This window comes from Delphinus delphis, chromosome 7 (genome assembly GCF_949987515.2).
Source record: "Delphinus delphis chromosome 7, mDelDel1.2, whole genome shotgun sequence".
Lineage (NCBI taxonomy): Eukaryota > Metazoa > Chordata > Mammalia > Artiodactyla > Delphinidae > Delphinus > Delphinus delphis.
Genome location: NC_082689.1, coordinates 65,836,579 through 65,861,947, shown reverse-complemented (window position 1 = coordinate 65,861,947; position 25,369 = coordinate 65,836,579). Strand labels below are relative to the sequence as shown.

The following is a 25,369-nucleotide window of genomic DNA, read 5'->3' as shown; positions in this document are numbered from 1 at the left end:
TGAGGAGTACATTAAAGCCACCCAATATAGTGAGGTGGGTAACAGCTTGGTCCCTGGAGCTAGGCCATCTGCAGTCAAATCCTGACACCACCATTTCCAAGTTGTTTACTTAGAAAAACTACTTAACATCTCTGTGCTTCAGCTGTAAAGTGGGACTAATACCTCAGAAAGCTGTTAAGAAGATTAAATGAGTCACTGTGTTCATTTACTGAACACAGCAGTGTTAGATATATGGTAGGCATTGAATAACTTTAACCTATAATTATTTGTACTCCCAACTACTCTGAACACAGAGCACAGTATTGATTCCATCAGCATTTAGTAAATCTTATAGGACTATTGAAGCCCTTCAATTGTGCCTCTGTTTGGCTTTCTTCCCCCCAATTCTTACACGATTCACTTGTATATATATTATTTTATCATTTATTCGAGAAGTTAAAGGAAACCCTTAAGAAAAATAGGTGGTTCTGGTGAACACAAAAGTAAAAGTAAGTACACAGAAAATAAAACAGAGATAAATCTATGACCTCATTAAATTTGGGAGCTGGAAAGAACTTTAGAAACGATTGTCCAATCTCTTTATTTTACAAATGAAGCCCAAAGATATGAAATAATCTACCCAAGGTCTCACAGTTTTCTACTCCCAATCTAGCCTTCAAAGCAGTTATGAATAATAAAGAGATGAGGTGTTTGTCTTTTCTTCTTAAGGCTATTTTACTATAAAGTTGAAGCAGTAAATGAGAGTAAATATGTATGAAATCCAAATAAATTGGCACAGAGTTTAGTCTCACAGGTGATACCATGGAAAAGTTAGAAGTTAACTGAAGTCAAAATTGCTGAATCTAAGTTAAGGCTCTATCCCTTAATAACTTTGCAACTTTGGGCAAAGTTGTTAACTTTTCTCTGCTTTAGTTTATACATTTACAGTGGGCAGTTGGGACTAGGATTGTAATATTTGTTTTGTTAGTGTATAGACTAAATGAGACTATGTGAAAATATTTCAAAAATTGAAAACCACCTCGTAAAAGTTCATACCACAGTTATAGGAAAGCTTCTTACCTAAATGAGCTGACTATGGGGCAAGACATCTTACCTCCCTGACATTATCATCCAGCCTTCCGTATGCTATCTAGTGCTCTTTTCTTCTCCAAATAACACAGCACAAACGTACCATTCTTTTGAATTGTGCATGAAGCATGGTGTCTGCTGATGCAAAAAATAAGATGGTTGTCATAACTCATCCCTTTAAAATTCTCCAATTTTATTCATTTAAGTAAATTAGGGAGACGATGATAATGGTCAGTCACTTACCTTTCATATTTTGTTTTGCTAAATGATACTATGGAGAAAGTTGAGGAAGTGATCAGAGTTCTAACCATGTGTTACTTAATCATTCATTTATTCACCAAACGTTTAATGAGTGCTGATGGCAGAGAATAAAATTCTTGTCTTCTCCTCCCAGAATTTAAAGTCTAGTAAAAGGAGACAGACATTGAAGAGATATTCACAAAAGGAAATGAATAAATGACAAGTAGTGACCCCTTTAATAGCTGTTTTAGTAAGTGCAATAAACAGACTAAACTGTGTGGCCTTTGCCCAGTTTTAAGGATTAATATATCAATAATGAAGTGAAACTCACATTAACTTGTTGCAGTCCAGGAAATCCTTCCACTCAATTCCTACAATTAACTTCTTTTAGACCACTGAATGATACTTTGTTTTTCTTTAAAAATACCTGAGCAGCTCAGGTATCTGATGGCTAAGAACTTCTGATAACAGGAAATTTGCTTCTTGCTTACCTGAACTAGCAGATGTAACAAATGTTTCTACTTAAACACCATGACAGAGACTTACCAGGAGTTATTTTTTTCTTGATGTTCTTGACTATATCTTGACATTTCATCTATGCAAAAGTAGGAGACAGAAAACACAGAAAAATAGATTTCAAAAAGAGTCTGGTATTTTGAAATAGAAACAATGAATTATTTAAATGTTTACAACTGTGATATACTGAATATCTTGTCAAGATGCCATCTGTCTTTCCTTCTACTCCTTTAAAGAATCTTTTTCTGGTCGATAGAGTAAGAACAAATAGTGATCACTCCCCCTCTGCCTGGTGTGACATTGAGGTAGACAGCACATTGCTTTAGATTTTACTCACTTAGGTCCAAGCTCACATCTGAAAAATCTTCCCTGACATCAAATTCACACTGCACATCTTCCTAGACACTGTTATTTCTGGATGTGAGATAATCAGAGCTCTGTTCTAATTTTTATCTTAAGGTGGAGAAGAATCAGGCCTTAGCTTTCTAGGTGTCTGATTCTGGAAACTTTGTTTATGGCAGTGCTTCCAAGCAGTCACAACGTTCCTTGGAGTCAATACATGCTAATGTCAAGTGCTCAGTCTGTAAAAAGAAAGGAGCCAACAGCGACTTCGCGCCTGCCCGGCAGGCTCGGTTGCCGCTGGATGTTATGCTCTATGGCAGGATCTTCTTTGGGTACCTCAAATGCAATTCTTCTCACTCATCTTCCTTTCTCTCCTTTTTCCCTTCGTCTCTCCCCTCCCTGCATCCGTTTCAGCATCTGTGTGTTAACAGCCGCTGTGTAGATGCCTCTACTCCACCAGGTTGCCTCTTCCTAGCTTCTGGTTCCGACTTGCTTGCCCTAAATACCTCCCACTCCGCCAGCCTGACTTCTTTTTTTTTTGCGGTACGCGGGCCTCTCACTGCTGTGGCCTCTTCCGTTGCGGAGCACAGGCTCCGGACGCGCAGGCTCAGCGGCCACGGCTCACGGGCCCAGCCGCTCCGCGGCATGTGGGATCTTCCCGGACCGGGGCACGAACCAGTGTCCCCTGCATCGGCAGGTGTACTCTCAACCACTGCGCCACCAGGGAAGCCCAGCCTGACTACTTTATCTGTAACAAATTAGGCCAGAAGCTCACCAGAGCACCACCCCACACTGACTCACTGACGGCCCCTCCACCCCGAAGGCACAGCCTCCGTCTCCCTTGGGAAGAGAAGCCTCCCTTTCGGAGGAGAGCCTGGAGATTCTGCTTCGGCTGAGACTTTCTTGTTGTTCTCACGTGAAAGTACCCAGGTTTTCTCTGTCTTCACATCCATCTCCTGATTACTCAGGCACTGGGCCCTCCTCATCAGTCCTACTACTTGTCTGAATCGGCTGAATTAAAAACAGCTGGAGCTCATCCCTCACGATCCCTGTGCATAATCCATTTGTAACTGGGCTTTACAAATGGGCTTTTACAGCAGGATATTTTTTTCCACAAATTTTTATTTTGAGAATTTTCAAACATGCAGCAAATCTGAACAACGCAACGAACACCCCTCTACTCACCACCAGAGAACTTTCTTGAGATGCTGTATCGTATTGCTCTCCATATTTTCCATTGGCCAGATTCATGAGGATGGCTAGGCCATTAGTACTTTTGCCGCAGGGTGGAAGCAAAAGCCTTTAGAAAGGTGGCGCTAGCCTCATGAGGCTGTTTACATTAAAGTTAATTAAAATTAAAAATTAGATACATCAGTTGCACTAGCCACATTTCAAATGCTCAGGAGCCACTGTGGCTAGTGGTTCCTGGATTGGACAGGACAGATAGAGGACATTTGCATCATTTCAGGAAATTCTATTTTAAAGCAGTTTACGCTTTGGGGTCTTTTGTAAAGGACTAAGTTTACTAAAGAAATGAGTTGGTTTCTTGGCGGGTAGAAGGAGCCAGAGAAGTGCCTCTGAGGCAAGAGAGGGAGGAGCCCTTTTCAGAAACTGGGACGGGGACCAAGTGCAATAGGGTCCTGTGATTTCTAGGGCTCCACCCCCTAATCTGTGACAGTGCACCCAGAAGGAGGCAAAACTTCAGGAAAATGGTTGCATGGTGTGCCCAGCAGAGCTGAATCTGGAATACTGGCCTCAGGGATCCACAGTAGTTTGGAAAATAAGGATGCCATCAGAGGCTATGATGGACTTCCTATTTTCTGAACACCACATAAGCCTCTTGGGTTCTGGTTGAGTCCTGGGAGAGAAGGTTGTAATACTGAGTGAGATTTAATTTCCTGGCAATCCAGTGAGACTAGTGCTCAGCTTTGGATTTTATGAGATTTAAAAGAAGAAGAGGTAGAAATTTGTTGCATATGTGAATTTTGGGATTGAGTTCCAAGCCCACTTAAAAAAGAGCGAAAATTGTGAAAAAATATAGTATACGTATTACATATAGTATATATATATATACATATATACACACAATATGTATATATAATTTTTAAAAAATAGTGTATATGTTTTTGGCCACTGGGGAACATTGTTGCCCTATGCATAAGACAAGGAATGCTTTGGAGCAGTGGTTCTTGAACTTGAGCACATGTCAGAATCACCCGGGGGACTTGTTAAAGCACAGATGCCTAGGCTGCCACCTGCAGAGGTTCGAGTTCAATAAGGACGGGGAGGCAAAAATATGAATTTCCAACACATTCCCAAGTGACACTGATGCTGTTGGTCTGGGGACCATGCTTTGAAAACCACTGCTTTAATAACAATTTTAAAATATGATATTAAAACTGTTTATTGACCAACCTTCCTTCATCATTAGGATATTATAATGGACACAGAGAAAAATCTGCATGCTGTACTAATAGTTGGCCTTAGTCTAGCATAGAAAAAGGTTATATGTGATTTTAAGGTGTCAATAGTAACAGCACTTCAGAAAGTCATAGTTCCTATCTAGTTGACATTCATCCTTCTATATATATATGGCGGAAGGGGATCAGCAATGAAGTTTAAGACCAAAAAACTAAATGGCTTCTGAGACACAGCTTAGGTCTAGGCAGAGCTTGATCCCTGAACTATTGATTTAGGAGATGCTCTCGAAAACTGTACCTGGCTATAAAAGGACCTAAAATTCAGCAATTCATTTCCAAATTGTAGTTCAGGTAATACCAAGGAGACTAGATTTGTCAGGGTAATTCAGAGTTAGGTTTTATTTTAGAGTTGCGTTACAGGCTGGGACGTGGGCTGCCTGATGAAATACAGCCTCACAGAGCAGAAAGAAAATCATCTTCCACGGATTCCTAAGAACCAGGTGACCTTCTGTAATGTGGACATCTCTTCCCCCCAGACAGTTGTTATACCAAAATCAATGTGTAGACAGCAGCTATCCCTTCTTATGAGAAATCCTCTGTATATTGTCTTAAAAGCCTAGAAAACTAATGTGAGGTTTACTAGATTCACCATGTTAATTATGATAGTTTATTGTTTTATGCCACCAGAAATTGGTTTTATTCTCAGAAAAATAGTGTTTTGATACTAGAATGGACCTTGAAAATTCATGTCTTCCAAACACTTCATTATGTCAATAAGAATCCAGTGTTCAGGAAAGTTAAATGATGAGCTTCAGGTATTATAGTTTTTATAACAATAGTATTTCTGGTCTTCTGGAAGATCAATTAAGAAACAGCAGCTTAGGAAGTTTGAAAGGTTAAGTAAATGTTTTTGCTCTAATGTTACATGTAGTAATAACTCATGAGAAAATATAAATCAAGTTTTAGCAACAGTTGTCTTTGGGCTTCTTATTTTCTACTGTGTAAATTTGGTAGTCTTGACTTTATTATGATAACCATGTTTTGCTATTGTAATGAAAAATGTAGATAATTCCTATCTTAGAAATAAATGTTCCAGTCTCCTTCAGTATTTTAAAATAAAAACTTTATTGCTGAATGAGATAGTTTCTTTTAAGTATAATTGTTCAAAGATAGTTTAAATTACATTCTTCATTTCTCATTCATAGGATACGTAACAGTTGAACAGCATCAGATGTGCTGATAGTATTTGCTATACCTCCTCATTTTCATTCTCAAGTAGTCATTGTTTTTGAATACTAATATGATGTCATGCAGCTCCCATCATTTGAAATATGACATTGCTGTACATGCTGATTGTGTTGCGTTCACTGCAAAAAAAAAAAAAAAAAAAAAAAAGCATTATTGGCTTTATGTGGTTGGTCCTAAATTTCAAGATATTGTGAAGGATGTTTTCAGTGCAGTTTGCAATCTCTCTTCAAGTTGGTAGGTTACTCTATTCATTTATTCAACTTTTTAAAAAGTGCAATGCAGGCACTGTTCTATACCATGTAAGATGGTCGTGGTTCCTCCCCTTACAGTTGTTATGGTTGTAGAATTATTTGGCCTAGAAGATATGTTGGGAGATGAAAAATTAAAGAGGATCGTATGATGGCCCCTGCTGCAAGGAGAAGCACCTACACTTAATCCAGCTGTCTAAAATAAACATGGAAAATGTAAATACTTTAGACCTAGAAAATCCAGGTTCAAGAATTTATCCAACAGAAATATTCATAGATTTCACAAAAATACTGGAAGAAAGATATTCATTACAGCCTTGCTAGCTATAGAGCAAAACTAGGAAAATCTAAGTGTCCATCAATAAATGTTTAATAAATCTATAGAATGGAATGCTACACATTATTTTCAAAGAATGAAGTAGATTTATATGTGCCAAATGGAAATATATCTAAGCTATATTAATTGTAAGGTCAAGTGTAGAATGATGTAAAAACATTTCATTATTTATAATAGCAAACAATATGTTTGCATATGTATAAAACAATGCCTGGGGACTTCCCTGGTGGTGCAGTAGTTAAGAATCCACCTGCCAATTCAAGGGACAAGGGTTCAAGCCCTGGTCTGGAAAGATCCCACATGACGCAGAGCAACTAAGCCCGTGTGCCACAACTACTGAGCCTGCGCTCTAGAGCCGGCAAGCCACAACTACTGAGCCTGCGTGCCACAACTACTGAAGCCCGCACACCTAGAGCCTGTACTCCGCAACAAGAGAAGCCACCACAATGAGAAGCCTGCACACCACAAGGGAGAGTAGTCCCTGCTCTCCGCAACTAGAGAAAGCTCTCGCGCAGCAGTGAAGACCCAACGCAGCCATAAATAAATAAATAAACAATAAATTTTAAAAAACAGAAACAAAAGAAACAAGGCCTGGACAGTTATTCAGGAAATTGTTCTGAGAGGAGAGTGGGATAATAGTATTTTATACCTTTCTGTACTATGTTAATTTTTTTCTCCTTAAATAATAGGTAATATTTTTACAGTCTAACCAAAAAGCAACAGCAAACTTCAATGAAGTTTGCAAAGACCTATGGGTACTTGTCCCATTCCCTATCATAACTTCTTAATCCTCATGTGAATCATAATATGCCATTGGGGTGGATAAAAGCATTCCACAGCCTTGAACTATTAGAATGGTTTTTGGCCTAGAAGTTAATCTTTTCCTCTGTGATCTCTCTTGGTGTTGGTAGTTTAGATCAATAATGACAACCAGTTGTTCAGGTTGTTCTGCACGAAAGTGCCAATTGAAATCCATTTACTGTATCCTTTGTCCCAGCACAGAGCTGTTTTCCCCAGAGGAGAAAAGGGGACTTTTCCCTAATTTTTACAAAGGTCTATATGAGCTAATTAAGTCCCTGATGTTAGAACTCATTTTCTTTTAGTATATCTAAATCATGTAGGCTGAAGGATAAGCTGTTTTATTCTCTTTATTCAGCCCATATTGCTGGGAAGTCTTTGGTTACATAACAATATCATACTGAATCAAACTCTGTAACTCAGGGATGATACTTGGTGATGTGCCCATTCTGACTTTTGAGTATTTTATTAATTATTATAATCAACTAATGATTAGTTCCTGAAGGCCTTGACCCTTACCAGGCTACCAACCACCAAGCCAGGCTTTCCCAGACTTGCTGATTATAAGACCCTCCTAGGGAGCTTGCTATAGCTTTCTTCTACCTCATTCTAACAATACAACTCATTAGACATTTTAGGCCCTTTTATGGTGATTCTGATTTAATTTGAGATGAGACTTGGAACTGTATTTATAACTATTGCCCTTGTAGGCTTTTAGAATTAGATGAGTTTTTGTGATTGCTGTTGTTTTGTTTTTAATGCTCTAAGATTGGAAGGTAAGAGAAGTTATCTAATAAGCCCAGAGACTTGGAGCTCACCACATTGAAGTTATCTTTGGATTGAGTTGGACATTTAAGGCATAGTCCAGAGAGAATGCCATGGAAATGCCAAGATTTTGGGGTGGGGAAAGAGGAATGGTATTATAAAATTCTCATAAAATTCTAAGACGTACCTGGCTAGTTTCAGACTAAATTTCATGCAGTTAACTGCCTGATGAGTTTTATTTTGGCAAATCATAACATATTACAAATTGGAAACCTCTGCTGCATTTGAATGAAGTCCTTCCTCCTATCCTTGTCTCTGAAAGAAATATGTCTACATACTTTAACCATTCTCCATAAATCCTATTATCCACCTCCTTGCATATTTATAAGATCACAATCTTATAGTTACTATATTTTGCTCTAGTGTTGCACCTACTGACAATATCTGTCAGCATAACTCAATAGACATTTTTCCTGAGGTAGGGAGAATGGCTGCACTTATGACTAAGGTTGACCAAAGGCACAATCTGTTTGCCTTTAGAAATGTGTGTTTTCTGTGACTGCAAGAAATACTGCTGAACAAAACGTTTCTTTACCAACCTTGATGAACAATGGACATTAATAATGCAGATGAGAATCAGGCCAAGTGATATTGAAGAGAAAACAAGGTCCAGCATCCCTAATTCCTTTTAGAGGAATAAATTTTAAATGGCAAGCTCAGTAGTTCCATCACAGCAAAGAACGAGGTAAGTATTATATAATCTTTAAGTTCTAAAGAGTCAAAAATCTATTTATGGACCTTATACCTTGGAAATATTTATGTATGTACATAATTATACATATACCCACACTTATATCTATGTCTCTTTATAGGTAACAGAGAGGTAGTATGTTTGCTCTTATGGATGTAATATATGTCCATTTAAATATTTATTACATATATCCAATATTACTTTAATATACCAAGGTCAATTTTCTTTTGTAACTTTTCTGATGTTTTATTCTTTTATATATCTTGCATATAATGATAGCCCTCTGTTAGAGTATATAAGCAAAGGGCAAAATATCTTAGAGGGATAAATGACTCTTTTAAAAATAGAAGTATTTAGAGCAATGCTAAAAATTAACTAATCTGACCTTTTACTAAATACCTAGAAAACACCTTCTCTGTACAAAGTACTACAGAGGATGAAGTATTTAAGGCCAGTTTCTGCCAATCATACACTTTCTGGTGTGTGTGTTCTTGTGGCAAAAATTGGAGGAGGAGGGTGATGAGAGGAAGAAAACTGTATTTTAAACCACTGCTTCATGGCTAAGTGCCATACAAATGGAGCACAGTGGTGACCCTATGTCCTGCTTTGCCTAGGAGAGTCCTCATGTACGCCTATTGCTTTATTATAATTATTAATAGTCTCCTCCTTCACTCTCAAAACGGTCTGGGTGTGAACATATACATCAAAGTCCCACAGAAGTTCACAGGAGAGACAATTCTCTTCCAGTAATAAGACATAAGAAAAAAGGATGGGTTTGATTTCAGAGGTAGAAAGATAGATGAGGAAGTAGTCAAGGCTCATGTCTCATCATTGCTTGCCTGTATTCTTCCAGTAACTTCTCAAATTATGACCCTGCTTTCTGTTTCCTTTTCCTTAAAGTCAGAATCTACTCTAGCATCTTCACTTCTACCTTTACTTCTTTTACAAATGTCTTAATGGTTCTTCGTCACCATTATGTTGTTATGTCATATGTTAAAGCCAAAGCGCCAACATGCACTTAGGGCCCTTTATTATCTGGCCCCTGCTTGCCCCTCCGTCAGTATCAATACCCATTGTTCACTGTAGCCATATTGAACTATTGTGAATGCTCTGAACATGCCATCCTGTTTCTGATTTTCATGTGTGTCTTTGGTCTTCATCATCATCAGGGCAAATACTTATATAGTAATTACCATAGGCTTGGAACTGTTGATCTGAAAGCTCTACTTGTATTAATTCATTTAATCCTCATACAAATTATTATTACCATTTTACAGATGACAAAATTGAGGCAAAGAGGGGCTAAGAAACTTTTCAAACTTTCAAAGTTGTTCAGCTAGTAAGCAGTATAGCTGATGTTTGAATCCAGGCAATCTGGCTGCAGAATCTATACTTTTGACCACTTTTCTGTAATACTTCTGCTGTTTGGACTGCCCTATCCCTCTCATTCTTCAAACCCAGATCAGAGTTTACAGTTATAATTGTCCCTGAATCCGCCTGTAGAGTTACTCATTCGTTCCTCTATATATTCTGTAATTTGGACTTACTTCTTTTGCTGAGAAAGTCAACCTGGAGGAGCATGAAAAGTGGTTCTGGAGGAGCAAACAAAATACCCGACTCACACATTGCAACTTTTACTATTTTAATACACTTCTGAGGGATTCTCTTTGTAGCTCAAGTGGCCATCCACTATAGCTCTGGTTCCCATATCCTTCTTTTCCTTCTGGAGCCACCAGCTTATGCTCCAGCTTCAGTCCTTTCTCCTAACAGAGACCACATCCTACTGCTTGTAGCCCCTGGTACGTCACTTCCCCCAGCCCCATTCCTACCCCAGGTTTTCTTGCTGTCAGCCCGGGTATACCTGTGTGTGTGTGTGTGTGTGTGTGTGTGTGTGTGTGTGTGTGTGTGTGTGTGTGTGTGTGTGTGTGTGTGTGTGTGTTAGCTCCCCTTCTCCCCCAATTTGTACAATAAAAACATCTTCATCTTGTTACACAACACCGTTAACTAAAAGTAACTGGGCAAACAATGAAATAAAAAATGTAATCTTTATTAGTTTTGCACATTTTTAATGTTGGTTAGCATCACTTAGGGTAATAGTAGCATTTTCCAGCATGCAGTTCACGAATACAGTTTAAGTAGTTTTAAGAAAAAGTGCCTATAGTTTGCTTCTGTAAGAAACACAAAATGTCCTGATATAACTGACTACGTAAGTTCACTACTCTCTGTTCTTCCAGGAAAAAAAAAAAGTTGTGAAACCCGCATTATATTTAGAGCAATCTAGAGCGGCATGACTCCAAAGAAATGAAAACATAAACAGAAGTTAGAAAAAAAGGACAAAAATGAAAAATAAGCACTATCTTCAATCAGTTAGTGTAGGAACTACCAAAAATGTAAATAAAAATTTATACCTTTTTCCAATTGCAAAGCATAATTTGGATGTGAGTTGTGAACCTATTTTTGCCCTTTAAAATTATGAAATAATCTAAAAGTAGCAAATGTAATAGAAAAGCAGAAATCTACAACTACCCCGTCTTGTTTTCATTTCTTATTTAGCAAATTTCTTCCCTGAAAAAGTACGGTGGACAGAAAGTAAGAAAGTGATTGTGATATCAACCTTAAGATAATTTCCTCTTCATATTTATGTACATAATGCTGAAAAATAAAATAAAATGACTTTTTACAGTACTTATATTTGCTTATAAAACTCTAAACACATTTTAACAGGTTAAGCGGTGCTTTTTTTAAAACATGTCTGTACAGTCAGGCTATACAACATATGGGATCCACTTAAAATTTAAAAATAACCAAAAAGCTGTTAAAGTGCTGCAAACTATTGCTTAATGACTTAAAGAAATGAGATCTGTTGAGCAATTTCTTTGACTTTACCAGTGACATATGGTTTCTCATAAATGAGATTCTGAGCAATGCGAGAAACCAGATACAGCAGCATGGTAATTAGAAACATGCATTCATAGCATCCAAGCTATCTATAATGGTACAGAATACATTATGTTACCTGTGTAAAGCTTGCACTCTACATTTCTTGTGGTACATATTTGATGCAATAAATACTGTGCTTAGGTCATTATTTCTTTGCTCAAACGTGCACCACCGGGTAAAATGACTATTTACATAATAAATAGCATTTCATTAACATATACACTGTCAACCTTGCTGCGCTGAAGATGGCTAAACAAAGTGCAGGATTAAGCAGAATTTATAAAGCGTTCTTTTTGTCAATTCCGTCTTTAGGGGGAAGCAATACTTATTCAGGTTTTTAAATACAAGAAACAGAAACATAACACTTATGACTCCAGACATTTGAGTGAAGTTTTCACCTGCTTAGATTTCATGGGCTATCCCCCCCAAAATGATATAGTTGGTCTAGGGGCTGGATTTGACAAGGTCAGCAAAGCACCTCCAATTTTCACCTAATTACCCCTCCCAGAAACATGGATGGAATTTAAGAACTCATTGTTTTCCTCGTAACTTTTTTCATGCATGATCTCTGAGTGTAGCATGCCCTCATGCAAACCACATCTCTGTGCAGATGGGAGGCCATGCAATTACCATAACCCCTGGTGGCATACCTGTTAGAGAGGTCCTTTAGTCTATTTCCCAACAGAAACCCCGTTTACAAAAATAGTCACATATAATAAACAACATATGGACTAAAAAAAAGATGAATCCACTAACAGATTTTGTAAAAATGTGACAAATGTGGCAGTCGAAATGCAAAGAGTGGATACAATTACTACACTAAAGTGTTTCATGTTAAACAACCCCCGAATTATAGGTTTGCACCCCTTTGAACTGGTCCCTACAGTCTGAGTAGCCATTTTGTCTCTTGTCTTCAGCAGTGTCAGCTGGTAGTGAGAACAGTAACCTCCTGTCGAGGTCATCTTCCCTTTTCAGAGTCACAGTTTTCCGACAAGGGGTCACTGTCTGATTGTAGGCACTGACCTTAAGTAGATTTGTGTAAAAACAGTCAGTTTGGCATTGACCTCCTAAAGGAGTCCTGTTGACCAGAATACATCACCTTCACAGGCTGTAAACAATTTGTCACCCAGTGATTTTGATTTATTTTTGTTTATTTCCCTTTGGCTTTCTCATCTTTGCCTTCTTGCTCGTGTTTTTCCACGATTGGCTTTGTTACCCGATCGTAGGAGGGTGGACAAGCTGCTGTGGACATGGTCAGATCAGTCTTTTCTGTAATTGAGTTTTCATTTATTCTGTCAATTACCATGTCTTCTTTTATAAGAAGATTAGCCCCACCTTTGATTTTATTTTTGTTATATGTAAATGAAGCTTGCTTTACAGTTCGCTTTAAAAGGTGGCGCCTGTATGCACGCTGAATAATAACAGCAGACACCTCCTCTTGTTTTCGTCTTAAAGTCGTAGTTATTGGCTGATAGGAAACCTTTGATGGGTTGGAAGCCATGAATCGCTCTTCCATCTGTATTCGGAGAGCATCCATCTCTCCACTCTCCCCCAGAACCCGCTTCGTAAAAGCAAATAAGATGTCAAGACAGTGGATCCGGTCCCCACTGACCATAGGCAGATCCATGGCAATGAGCTGGACTTTGTTCGGTTGTGGCAAATTGAGCGGAGGTTCAAGAGCAGCTGCAAACTGAGAGAGTTTTTCAAATTCCATGAACTGGGTGGCATTGGGATCAAACTTCTCCCAAACTTCGTAGAACATCTCAAAGTCATCCTCGCTCAGGGGCTCTGCACTTTCTTCAGTAGCAACACTGAAGTTCTCCAGGATGACAGCGATGTACATGTTCACCACGACCAGAAATGATATGATGATGTAACTGACAAAAAAGAAGATCCCCACAGATGGGTTCCCACAGTCTCCCTTAACTGAGCTGCCAGGGTTAACTTTATTAGGGTCACAATCAGGTGGTTTACTGTTGAGAATAGGTGCTAGCAATCCATCCCAGCCAGCAGAGGTGGTAATCTGGAACAGGCAGATCATGCTGTTGCCAAAGGTCTCGAAGTTGAACATGTCATCAATTCCAACCTCCCTCTTAACATAGGCGAAGTTGGACATCCCAAAGATGGCGTAGATGAACATGACCAGGAAGAGCAGGAGGCCGATGTTAAACAACGCAGGAAGGGACATCATCAAAGCAAAGAGCAGCGTGCGGATCCCCTTGGCCCCTTTGATCAGACGCAGGATTCGGCCAATCCTGGCAAGACGGATCACTCGGAACAGGGTAGGGGACACAAAATATTTCTCTATCAGCTCAGCCAGAAACATACCTATGGATAAAAGATCAGAGTATCAACCAGTGAAGAAGTTATCCATTAAAATAATACTTAAATTTCTGTTAAGGCTCCCAGGTAAAGTTCAGAGTACTGAAATTCAGTTATTTAATCTTCAATTTTATATACAGACAATACATACATATATTATAGATAAACCTTAATTTCGGCATTCAGCATTAAATTCAAGTCAGTATTTGCTGTGAACTAAATTCTGTCCACCCCCACCCCCCACCCACCCTACCACCAAATTCATACATTACAGCTCTAACCCCCCAAGGTGGTGGTATTTGGAGATAGGGCCTTTGGGAGATAATTAAATTTAGATGAGGCCATGAGGTTGGAGCCCTCATGATAGGATTAGTGCCCTTATGAGAAAAGGCAATAGAGAGCTTGCTCTCTCTTTCTCCCTGCCACCTGAGGACACAGTGAGAAGACGGCCATCTACCAACCTGGAAGAGACCTCTCACCAGAAACCCATCATGTTGGCACCTTGACTTCGACTTGTGGCCTCCAGAACTCTGAGAAAATAAGTTTCTCTTGTTTAAGCCACCCAGTCTGTGGTAATTATTACGGCAGTCCAAGGTGGCTATGACAATATTCAATTGAATAAGGATTTTATAGTACCTTTTGTCTTTGAGGGATATCTATAGACTAGTTTTAGCTTATACAAAATCCCAAGACTGAATCTAAAAAAACAAATTAAAAATTCTCAAGTCCGTCTTAAGAGCAGTAGCCAACAGTATACGTACACGTTTATAAGAATTCAATGATTTTTTTCTGAAAATGCCAAATCATATATACCCTCTATTCAGTCCTTCCCCATCTAAAAGTATCTGCAGTTTTTAATGCTGTTTTCATCTCTCCATGAACTTGATGCTTCCCTAAGCTTCTACTATAATATTCATATATATATATATATATATATGTAATACATATATATATGTATATATATGGTCTGGTGCACTTCTAAAAGGGTTTAAGCTGATGCTGTTTCTGGTTTCCTGTGTCTGACACTGGTCTCTCAGCTCTCTTCCTTAAAGCTTCTTTCTCCATTTGCCTTTAAAATAATGAAATAGTGATTGAGCTGAAAAAGATCTCAAGAAATTAAGTACCTTTGAGTTACACTACCTCATTCTGTAAAGAGTAAGTAAGCATGTGTGTGTGTGTGTGTGTGTGTGTGTGTGTGTGTGTGTGTATGAGTGAGAGAAAGGGAAAGAGAGTGAAAGAGAGGTGAATACAACTAAGTACCCTATCCACAACTAATTATACCACAGATTACTGTGGGAATCAAAGGCTACATACAACATATGAGTTGGATAGAAAATCAACTTCTTCAGAGGGAGGAATGGCATAAAAATCTGCCTAACGGAGGCACCCCCTATTGGATGGTAAAATATTGACCCAATCATATTATTATCTGGTTTAGGAAAGAATGAATACTTCAGGCCCACAGGCAGACTTCTTCACTTCACTGGAGCTAGAGTTGTATCTTGAATGAGATGAGCTATGGGTCACGTGACTTGTTTAACATTCCAGGCTTTGAAGTGTATGACTGATGAAATGATGTTCCATGCCACATCACTTCTTTTGTGCATCATTACTATAAATTTCAAGGTAATCTACAAAATATCCCATACCCTGCATTAAAGAACTTACCATCTGCAATTGCTGACATTTTGTTCTTAGCTTTATTCTCTTTTCACTCTATGCTCTTCCTTATTTGCCACCAGCTTCCACTCCTGTATACATGCTAATGACTCTGTGTCTATGTCTCTGATGCACTGTCTCTCCTGAGTACCAGACTAAATTTCTAGTCCTCTCTTCAACAGAGCCATTTAGATATTGTATAGACTATTCAATCTCAACAAGTCAAAAACATTTCAATCTTAGTTAACAGCAGATTTCTAGTTCAAATCAATGAGACTTTGGTATATTGACAAATAATATACCTAGTCTAAAATGCACAGAATAGGATACAATACTCTATGCATAGCAGGAGCCTCATTTTGTAAGAAAGAGAAACACACCAGTATGACATACATCAAAATTTTCACAGTGGTTTTCTCTGAGTGATCAGATAACCTCTAATTTAAACTTGATTAGTCTAACTTTTACTCTTATTGAGCTGAACTTAAGAGACCTGAAATAATTCTTACCTACAATGGAGAGAATGACAACCACAAAATCAAAAATATTCCAGCCTATGGTAAAATAATAATGGCGGAGGGAGATGAGCTTCAGCACACATTCTCCAGTGAACAGCACAATGAACACCAGGTTGATACGTGACAAAATGCTAGTCACATATTCACTCTGATCGTCAGTTTCCACCATCATTGTGACCATGTTGAGACAGATGAGAATCATGATGCTTATGTCAAAAACTTGTCTGGTTACGAAGTCAAAGACCATTCCTTGAAATTTGTTCTGTAGAGAATCAGAAATGCTTTTAGCAACAGAGGTGTTTTCCTGTACACATTAGCTTCTACATAAGTATTTTCTGCACTAACTGACTGTCTAGTATTATACCTAGGAACCACTGGCCCTGAATTTTGTAAAAGATGGTTTATAGCACATTGTTCTTTAATTTAGTTACCTAAATTGCTATTTACCAAAATGTATTCCACAGAATAACAATCCCTTGTCAAAAGGGGATTTTTGATAAGAAACACTGCATACTATATGCTTCTCTGAGAGACACAAAATGCATATTGATGTATTAAAATTATGAGAAGTTAAGAAACCTGCTTAATTTTGTTATACCAGAATTTCCCATGATCAGTTGGACCATGAAGCAGTTTCAAAATATAGTATCTAATAACATTCCACTTGCCTTATTCTCAAAGAATTGTTAGAGGGAACTTGTCATTTTCATGACACACCTATAACATTATGCATTTAAAGTCCATGTGTGGCAATACTGATGCTCTTCCACCAACCAGTCTTTGCTGACATTGTCACACGCAGAATGCTGAGTCTACACAGGGATAATCAGGCCAGAATGACATTCCTTATGCTTTGATGTCACAAATTCATGTCCCTTGTCACTGATCTATGGTTCTGCTCCCTGGTTCTGCCACTGTCATTCACTACAGGCCATTGTCTGGCCCATTTCCCTAGGCCACTGAGGAAGTTTGAGGACATCGTCTATCTTACATTTTTCCTACACATAGTTGACTCATTTTTACTTCCAGTGTTAAGGCTTAACAGAGGACAGTATATGTTTTTCATCATTCTCAAGAAGGCAAGTGTTGGCTAGCACAATATGAATATTCACTAGCATTTTATTCCCTAAAGCACCCCAGGAGTTGTTTTAACCTCACAGGTCATCATCATAAAAATCAGTACAATGTGGGATAAGGCTCCTCCATTTCATGGCAGTTGTCTCATTGGTTCATCATGGAAACATGACATTGGGTTATTTATCATCATGAATTGTACTTATTGACTCTGACCTCTGTAGACATTAGTAATTTCTAACTTTATAGCCTTATATATGAATGTTAGATACTAGAAGTCTTTCCTTCTCCAAAACAACTGGTACCTCTAATGAAAAATAAAATGGAAGTAAGGTGTTATTTCACTCAACAATTCATCAACTTGTTAATCTATCAGAAAACTGCATGTTTTTTAACCCCATCCAAGATTACTCTTCTAACATTCTTGAGTTATATGATCAAATTCCTTGTGCATATCACACTGCCTATGTGTCCTTTGCCATTTTTTTTTTCCTTTTCCATTTTGTTTGGATTCTAGTTGTGTAATTCTAAATGGCTTGAAGATAAGGGTGCATTTTCTGTTTCTTCTTTTTCCTTTTGGTCTCTCCCTTTAAAAAATAATTTTTACCATTACCATAAAAGGTATGAATTAATGATGCTCTAAAAGTGGGAGAAATCTTTGCTGCTCGAAACGTTAGCTGCTATCTCTTCTGTGAGAAAACCCATGCTAGTTTTGTTTTTATATTTTTTTCCCCCATATCATTTGATATTTCTTACCCCTGGTCGAGGTATAGGCTTTTGAGGCTTTTTTGATCCTAATTTTTTCATTGCATTATAGTATTTCTTCTGTTCTTCTGTCATAAAGATGTCTTGACCTCCAAAGTATAGAAAAGAAAAATCAAAACTGGTTAAAACTGTGTCCCTTTGTACATAGTTTTTTAACATTAAACTTAAAATAAGAAAGGGACAGTTAAAAAAGGAAATGCAAAATTCAACCAATTAGCATAATTATGCCTGGGATTTTAAATTTGAAAAATTAAAACTAATTTTTAGATACTATAATCTTATTTATTGCCCACATCATCCAAAATTGACTTTATTGTTTTCACTATTATTTTATGGAGGAAAAATTCCCAGAATCTGAGAGGTTAAGTATTTTACCCAAGACCGTAAACTCAGGAAGTAGTACAATTTGATTCACTGAGACACTAAATACATGGTTCCTTTCACTACACACACTGCCTTTCAGAAGGTAAAGACAATGATTTTCTTATTCATATGTAGCAAAGAGTTAGAGTAGGTATATTGCATGATGGTTTAGAGTTACTCACAAAAAGCCACTTTCACTCTGCCAAGAACTGGAGCAAAAGGATGGAAAGGAAACTGGCCAAGTCGGTAGATGACTTAGGGGAAAAGTCAGAGGTCATACGTATGGCAGGTATGTGGTATGATAGGCCAGTAGGTACAGAGGATTAGACCTCAGGCTAATAAGTGAAACGAAATAGCTTGATAATGACAACGGAGTAATATCAGTAATAATAAAGGGGGCTAAGGGACAGAAATGATCCATAAGTGAAAGAGTCTCATCCAATGAAAGCACTCATATAATAAGAAAACAGACTGAGCAAGTGAGATGAAGGATCAGTACAAAAAGGAAGAAAAATAAATGGCAAAAATAAAGGCCTCAAAAACATATTCAAACCTACTAGTCATAAAAGACATGAAAATTAAATACAATTTTCATTTTTCAAATATCAAGTACCAAAAAACAGAGAGAATGTTTGATGCCAGTGAAACAGCAGTGACCTGAGCACATCTATACGCTTTTTCTTTTTTTTTAACATCTACATTGGAGTATAATTGCTTTACAATGGTATGTTAATTTCTGCTTTATAACAAAGTGAATCAGTTACACATATACATATGTTCCCATATCTCTTCCCTCTTGCGTCTCCCTCCCACCCTCCCTATCCCACCCCTCTAGGTGGTCGCAAAGCACCGAGCTGATCTCCCTGTGCTATGCGGCTGCTTCCCACTAGCTATCTATTTTACGTTGGGTAGTGTACATATGTCCATGCCACTCTCTCACTTTGTCACAGATTACCCTTCCCCCTCCCCATATCCTCAAATCCATTCTCTAGTAGGTGTGTGTCTTTATTCCCGTCTTACCCCTAGGTTCTTCATGACCCTGTTTTTTTTCTTAGATTCCATATATATGTGTTAGCATACTGTATTTGTTTTTCTCTTTCTGACTTACTTCACTCTGTACAACAGACTCTAGGTCCATCCACCTCACTACAAATAACTCAATTTCGTTTCTTTTTATGGCTGAATAATATTCCATTGTATATATGTGCCACATCTTCTTTATCCATTCATCCGACGATGGACACTTAGGTTGATTCCATGTCCTGGCTATTGTAAATAATGCTGCAGTGAACATTGTGGTCCATGACTCTTCTGGAATTATGGTTTTCTCAGGGTATATGCCCAGTAGTGGGATTGCTGGGTCGTATGGTAGTTCTATTTTTAGTTTTTTAAGGAACCTCCATACTGTTCTCCACGGTGGCTGTATCAATTTACATTCCCACCAACGCTGCAAGTGTTCCCTTTTCTCCACACCCTCTCCAGCATTTATTGTTTCTAGATTTTTTGATGATGGCCATTCTGACTGGTGTGAGATGATATCTCATTGTAGTTTGGATTTGCATTTCTCTAATGATTAATGATGTTGAGCATTCTTTCATGTTCTTGTTGGCAATCTGTATATCTTCTTTGGAGAAATGTCTATTTAGGTCTTCTGCCCATTTTTGGATTGGGTTGTTTGTTTTTTTGATATTGAGCTGCATGAGCTGTTTGTAAATTTTGGAGATTAATCCTTTGTCAGTTGCTACATTTGCAAATATTTTCTCTCATTCTGAGGGTTGTCTTTTGGTCTTGTTTATGGTTTCCTTTGCTGTGCAAAAGCTTTTAAGTTTCATTAGGTCCCATTTGTTTATTTTTGTTTTTATTTCCATTTCTCTAGGAGGTGGGTCAAAAAGGATCTTGCTGTGATTTCTGTCGTAGTGTTCTGCCTATGTTTTCCTCTAAGAGTTTGATAGTGTCTGGCCTTACATTTAGGTCTTTAATCCATTTTGAGTTTATTTTTGTGTATGGTGTTAGGGAGGATTCTAATTTCATACTTTTACATATACCTGTCCAGTTTTCCCAGCACCACTTATTGGGAGTATGAGTGGGCATGTTACCTGGGGAAAGCAAAACACTTTACTCTTGGAATTTATCTTAAACAAATCATTAAAGGCTCAAATTTTTTCGGCACAAAGACTTTTGACCAGGCACTATTTAAATTATTAAAGATTAGAAACAACCTAAATCATCAATCTATTGGAAAATGGTTAAGAAAATTATGATAATATGTATATGAAGACTTAACAAAATGGGAAAATACTTATGTTAACTCAAAAAATTTATAATTATAGACCAAATAATTTCAATAACAAGGATATGTGTAGAAAAAGTTTGAACAGAAAAACATAAAATGTGAATACTGGTTACTCCTGAGTAATGATATTTCTTCACTTTCTGTGTTTTTGATAATATGCATATATAACTGGGATGATAAAATGGGCTTCATAAGTGATAATAATTAATAAAGAACTGTTCAATTCAAGGCTGGAACTGATAGTTTGTAATTAACATCAGGGAGAATGAAGTGGGAATACATAAAACGAGCCAAAAAAGAATTAAAAAATGTGAAAAGAAACACTAGAAGAAGCTTACCTCTCATGCCTAATTTACTGCAAAGATTTTAAACGTTTTTGCTGGAAAATATATTTCAAAGAGGTAAGTTGTAAAGATAAAACAACAGGTTGACTCTGGGAAACAGGTGTATGCCTGGGTTCTCTCCTAGTTCTTTTTTTAATTATTCTTTTTCAAAAGAAAAAATGTGGTACCTGAGTATTTTTTCTTTAAAGAGGAGAGAGATTTTGTGAACCTATGCACAGGAGAATGGAATACACTCCTTCTTGGCTTTTTATACCATGAAAGACATGGGCAGTGAATGGCAGAGGGGGAGGATGCAAAAATAGATTTTAATATATAATCCCATTTGGTTTCTGAGTTAAAGTACTCATTTGGTGTTGAAAACCCTTCAAATAATTTATTACCTCAGTGGGAGAGAAAATATTAGAAATACTTATCTTCTTCTTTTGCTGGTTGAAATTATCTATGATGACACCAATAAACAGGTTCAAGGTGAAGAAGGACCCAAAGATGATGAAAATAACAAAGTAAAGATACATGTATAGACTTTCCTCATACTTAGGCTGGAGTTCCACCTACAAAAGGAGAATATTTTGTAAGATATTACAATACATTTGATGCTGGTAGTCACTGGTGTTTTTCATGAGAATAGAAAAGAAAATTTCTAGTAACACTTAAGCAGTACTTTTCTTTATTTCCTCTAAATCAGCTACCTCTAAAAAATAAATCTCTGAAATTAGCCTTTAGGATAATTTTTTATGTGAAAAACAGAGTGTTCTCATGTGAAAAATACAGTATGATGATTTTGAAATTTATTTTTTTCTAACTATAAATACAACTAATATCTTGCCATTTGGACAGTAGTGTACTAAATTTGGGAATTTTTAAGGTATTGCATTTTAATAATTTAAAAATTAATAGCGAAAAAATTTTACATCAGTAAATATGCATAGACTATTTCAATGATTATTTTAGAAATAATCATTCCTGATGCATGAATTTATTTAGCAAATAAGAATTGAGTTACTTATTTCGATGTTTGGCATCCTGCCTATAACATTATAACATTCATTGAATTTTTCAGATTGAGTAGACATAATTGGACATGCTATCTGCTAAATCCTCAACTGATAATTTAATCTCTAGATTGTACTCATAATAAATAAGCATTTGAGCTTTTACTTAGCACTTAGTAAAGAGGTAAAGGAGTCACTATAGATAGTACCCTAATAGATTCATGTCCTCCTAAAGATAACAGAGTTAAAAACCAACCAAACGCACAAAACAAACACAATAAGTAACAAAGTGAAATAACTCATCTCTGGAGGATATCAAGAAAGTACTCAACATAAAACTAAAGCCACTTATGGGAAATGCACATCAAGAAAGATAAAAGTGTGCTTATCAGATCAGTTTAAAGATTCCAGGGGTAAAGTTCATTCTTCATGATTATAGAAGATGGGACTTCAGAATGGAAAGATAAAGAGAAAATACTAAATTTTACAAATTTTGAAGAGCAGAGTTGGAATGAGCATGGATTTCAGTTCTCTTCTTGAAGCCTGAAAAAGACTATTGTAGGATAAATCAAAAAAGTAGGTCTTAGGTGATAGAAACTTAAAGGAAACTGTTGATCACAGAAATGATAACAGTCTCTGTAAAGGCTCCAGTAAGTTTATGGATGCTATAATCATATAAAAGAATGGATTTTAAAGTGACTATTACAGAAATCTAATTCTTGTCTAATGTGGAGGGTAAACTACTGATGGTAACCATGTATTTCTTCACATTTGCTCCAGCATGCCAATATTATTATTGATTATATAATTGGTAGATAAAAAGGAAACAAAATAGAAAAATAGTTAATAGATGGATATTTGTTGGTTATTAAATATACTCATGTGTTACATTAGTTTGACTTCCATTTTGATATATCTTACTAAGATCTTTCTGATAAATATTTGAGTATTAACTTGAGTCATACTTTTCCCTTTTTAAAAATTCATTGTAGAATCATTCCATTTAGCTGATATGCTCTGTTAATTTTAGTGCCTAATCAATATTGTGAAAAGACTTAGGATGTAAAGAATACTTACATTTCTGGAATCAACTGCTGCATACATTATATCCATCCATCCCTTAAATGTGGCCTATTAAAAAGGACATGCATGTTTTACTTTGGAGTAAAGATAATTCAGACCTGATGTTTAATAAATATTCTTCCTGATATATTTCTTTAAAAGGAACATTTTTAAAAGACATCTCAAAACAAATTTTACATGGATTTTGGACCAACAATATCTCAGTAAGTCTCTTCATTTCTAGACCATATAATAAACAGAGTGGTCATTTGATATATCTTCCTGCTTGATAACCAACTCACAAATACTTCTCAGTTCTTTTCTTTTATTATTTTTTAACATCTTTATTGGAGTATAATTGCTTTACAATGGTGTGTTAGTTTCTGCTTTATAACAAAGTGAATAAGTTATACATATACATATGTTCCCATATCTCTTCCCTCTTGCATCTCCCTCCCTTCCAATCATGCAATATAAAGTGCTATCAAGATTTGGCGGAATACTTTTAGAAAGCTTTACAAATGCCAACACATTTGGCAATGTTTGTAGCAGCAAAACAACTACAACTTAGACCTGACGATCATCCACTAAAATCTATCTACAAGGTGAAAAAGCGACTGAAAGTTTATGATTTCTCTTGATTGTAACACTCTAAGGATCATACAGGTATACAAAAAGTCAGTTGCAACTAACATTTTAAGAATTTTAAAGCGTAACACCTAGAAATAATCCTATATTCCACTTTCTTCTCTGTAATTTTTTAAAATAATACTCCTTTTTTTTTTTTCCTGTTTGTTTGTTTTGTTTTGTTTTTGGGGTGTTTTTTTGGCCATGCCACATGGCATGTGGGATATTAGTTCCCCAACCAGGGATTGAACCCTCGCCACCTGCGTTGGAAGCGCGGAGTCTTAACCACTGGACCGCCAGGGAGTCCCTCTTTGTAATTTTTGATGAGAGTGAGTTAAGTGAAAGTGAAAAATAGTACACTTGGTATTCCAAGTGTAATAGCTTACAGTAATTTGTTACTTGCCCTAGGACATAAATTTTGAGCCCTACGGGCCTGAGAGGATTATTCCTTAGTGAGCAAATCTAGCAAAAAGCTTTCAGCACCTGTATCTCAACACATCTTTGTTTTTATAACACTAACACTTGTGAAGTGGTAGATGTCATGGGAAGAAAGCCAAGTAAGGGTGGTTGTGATGGCAGTGAAGAGAAAGTAAAGTTTTTTAGCTAGAAAATAGAACTTATTTGTGTATCAAAGAGGGAAATGTTGAATGTGTCAATGGCTGAGGTCAATGATAGAACAAGTTCATCACACACTAGGTACAGGAACAGAAAAAAGTGATTCAAGGAACCATTTCAATGAATTGCTAATCAACAGAGAGATGATTCTGTATAAAGCCAAGAATAAATCAGTACTTCAGTAGCAGAATTTATTTAATGGCTTCATACAGGATCTTTACCCCTTGTTTAGCATTTTAAGGGACTGCTTGAAATTTTCAATTTTTCTTTCTCAATTTTATGGAGGAAGTGATATAAATTAGTGATATTTACAAGTGTGGTTATTAGTTAAGCGTTAGGATAAGGGCCCAAGGAAATATCATCATGTGTCTACGCTAATATTTAAAGAAATCATACTTGCCAGATTATAAAAATCTCTATTTTAATTGCATAAGCGTTCAGAGTAAGTCAGAAACATCTACAAGAGAAATAAGAATTTCTAACAAGAAGGTGGAAAGAACTTGTAAAATAATCACAGTACTGACACCTCTGAAAGAGATGCACGAGGATTTTGACCAGTCCAGGTTTGTTTGCTTAATCTCCTGGCTGAACAACTGAAAACACAACCCTGGTGAAACAAAATAGATTTCTTCCCTAAAGACTCTGCAGAACCACAGGAAAGAACTTACGCAGTTTTTTTTTTTTTAAGATGAGTTTTCAGTGGCCAAAATAGAACAGTATTTTTACAATGTTTTTCAAACGACCTAGACTGTTTTTACCCACTGCTCTCTTGTGATGCAGCTGCAGTCAGAAGCAGCATCAAATGAAAATGTTTAAGAGGCCACCATCTTTTACATTTTTATAAATTGTGAACTATGTTTCAGGCTTAAAGACCCAGTAGTGAAAACATCAATATTTAGAGGAAAAAAAAAAGACTTAAGTAATTGTACTGAAGGACATTTGGGGTGAGACAACAGCTGCTTGTGTTTGATTTCTGTGTCTGAGTGTTACCTGGTATTATTTCATTTTGCTATGAGGATCTAAACCTAAAACCTAAATATCATTCCCCAATCTTCAATCCAA

General features: G+C 36.9%; 1 protein-coding gene across 6 annotated transcripts in view; it reads right to left on the bottom strand.

Annotated features, from left to right (window-relative positions):
• Positions 1–10,759: 10,759 nt before the first annotated feature.
• LOC132428589 (sodium channel protein type 1 subunit alpha) overlaps positions 10,760–25,369 on the bottom strand; it is a 93,648-nt gene continuing 79,038 nt past the window's right edge. For all 6 annotated transcript variants that reach the window (XM_060016649.1, XM_060016650.1, XM_060016652.1 and 3 more), the window contains exons 22-26: positions 23,081–23,134; positions 21,425–21,562; positions 18,003–18,107; positions 16,164–16,434; positions 10,760–14,001 (exon numbers count right to left, since the gene is read on the bottom strand). In XM_060016649.1, the coding sequence (XP_059872632.1) occupies positions 12,824–14,001; positions 16,164–16,434; positions 18,003–18,107; positions 21,425–21,562; positions 23,081–23,134 (1,746 nt within the window). In that variant the 3' untranslated portion in view covers positions 10,760–12,823. The remainder of the gene's footprint in view (positions 14,002–16,163; positions 16,435–18,002; positions 18,108–21,424; positions 21,563–23,080; positions 23,135–25,369) is intronic.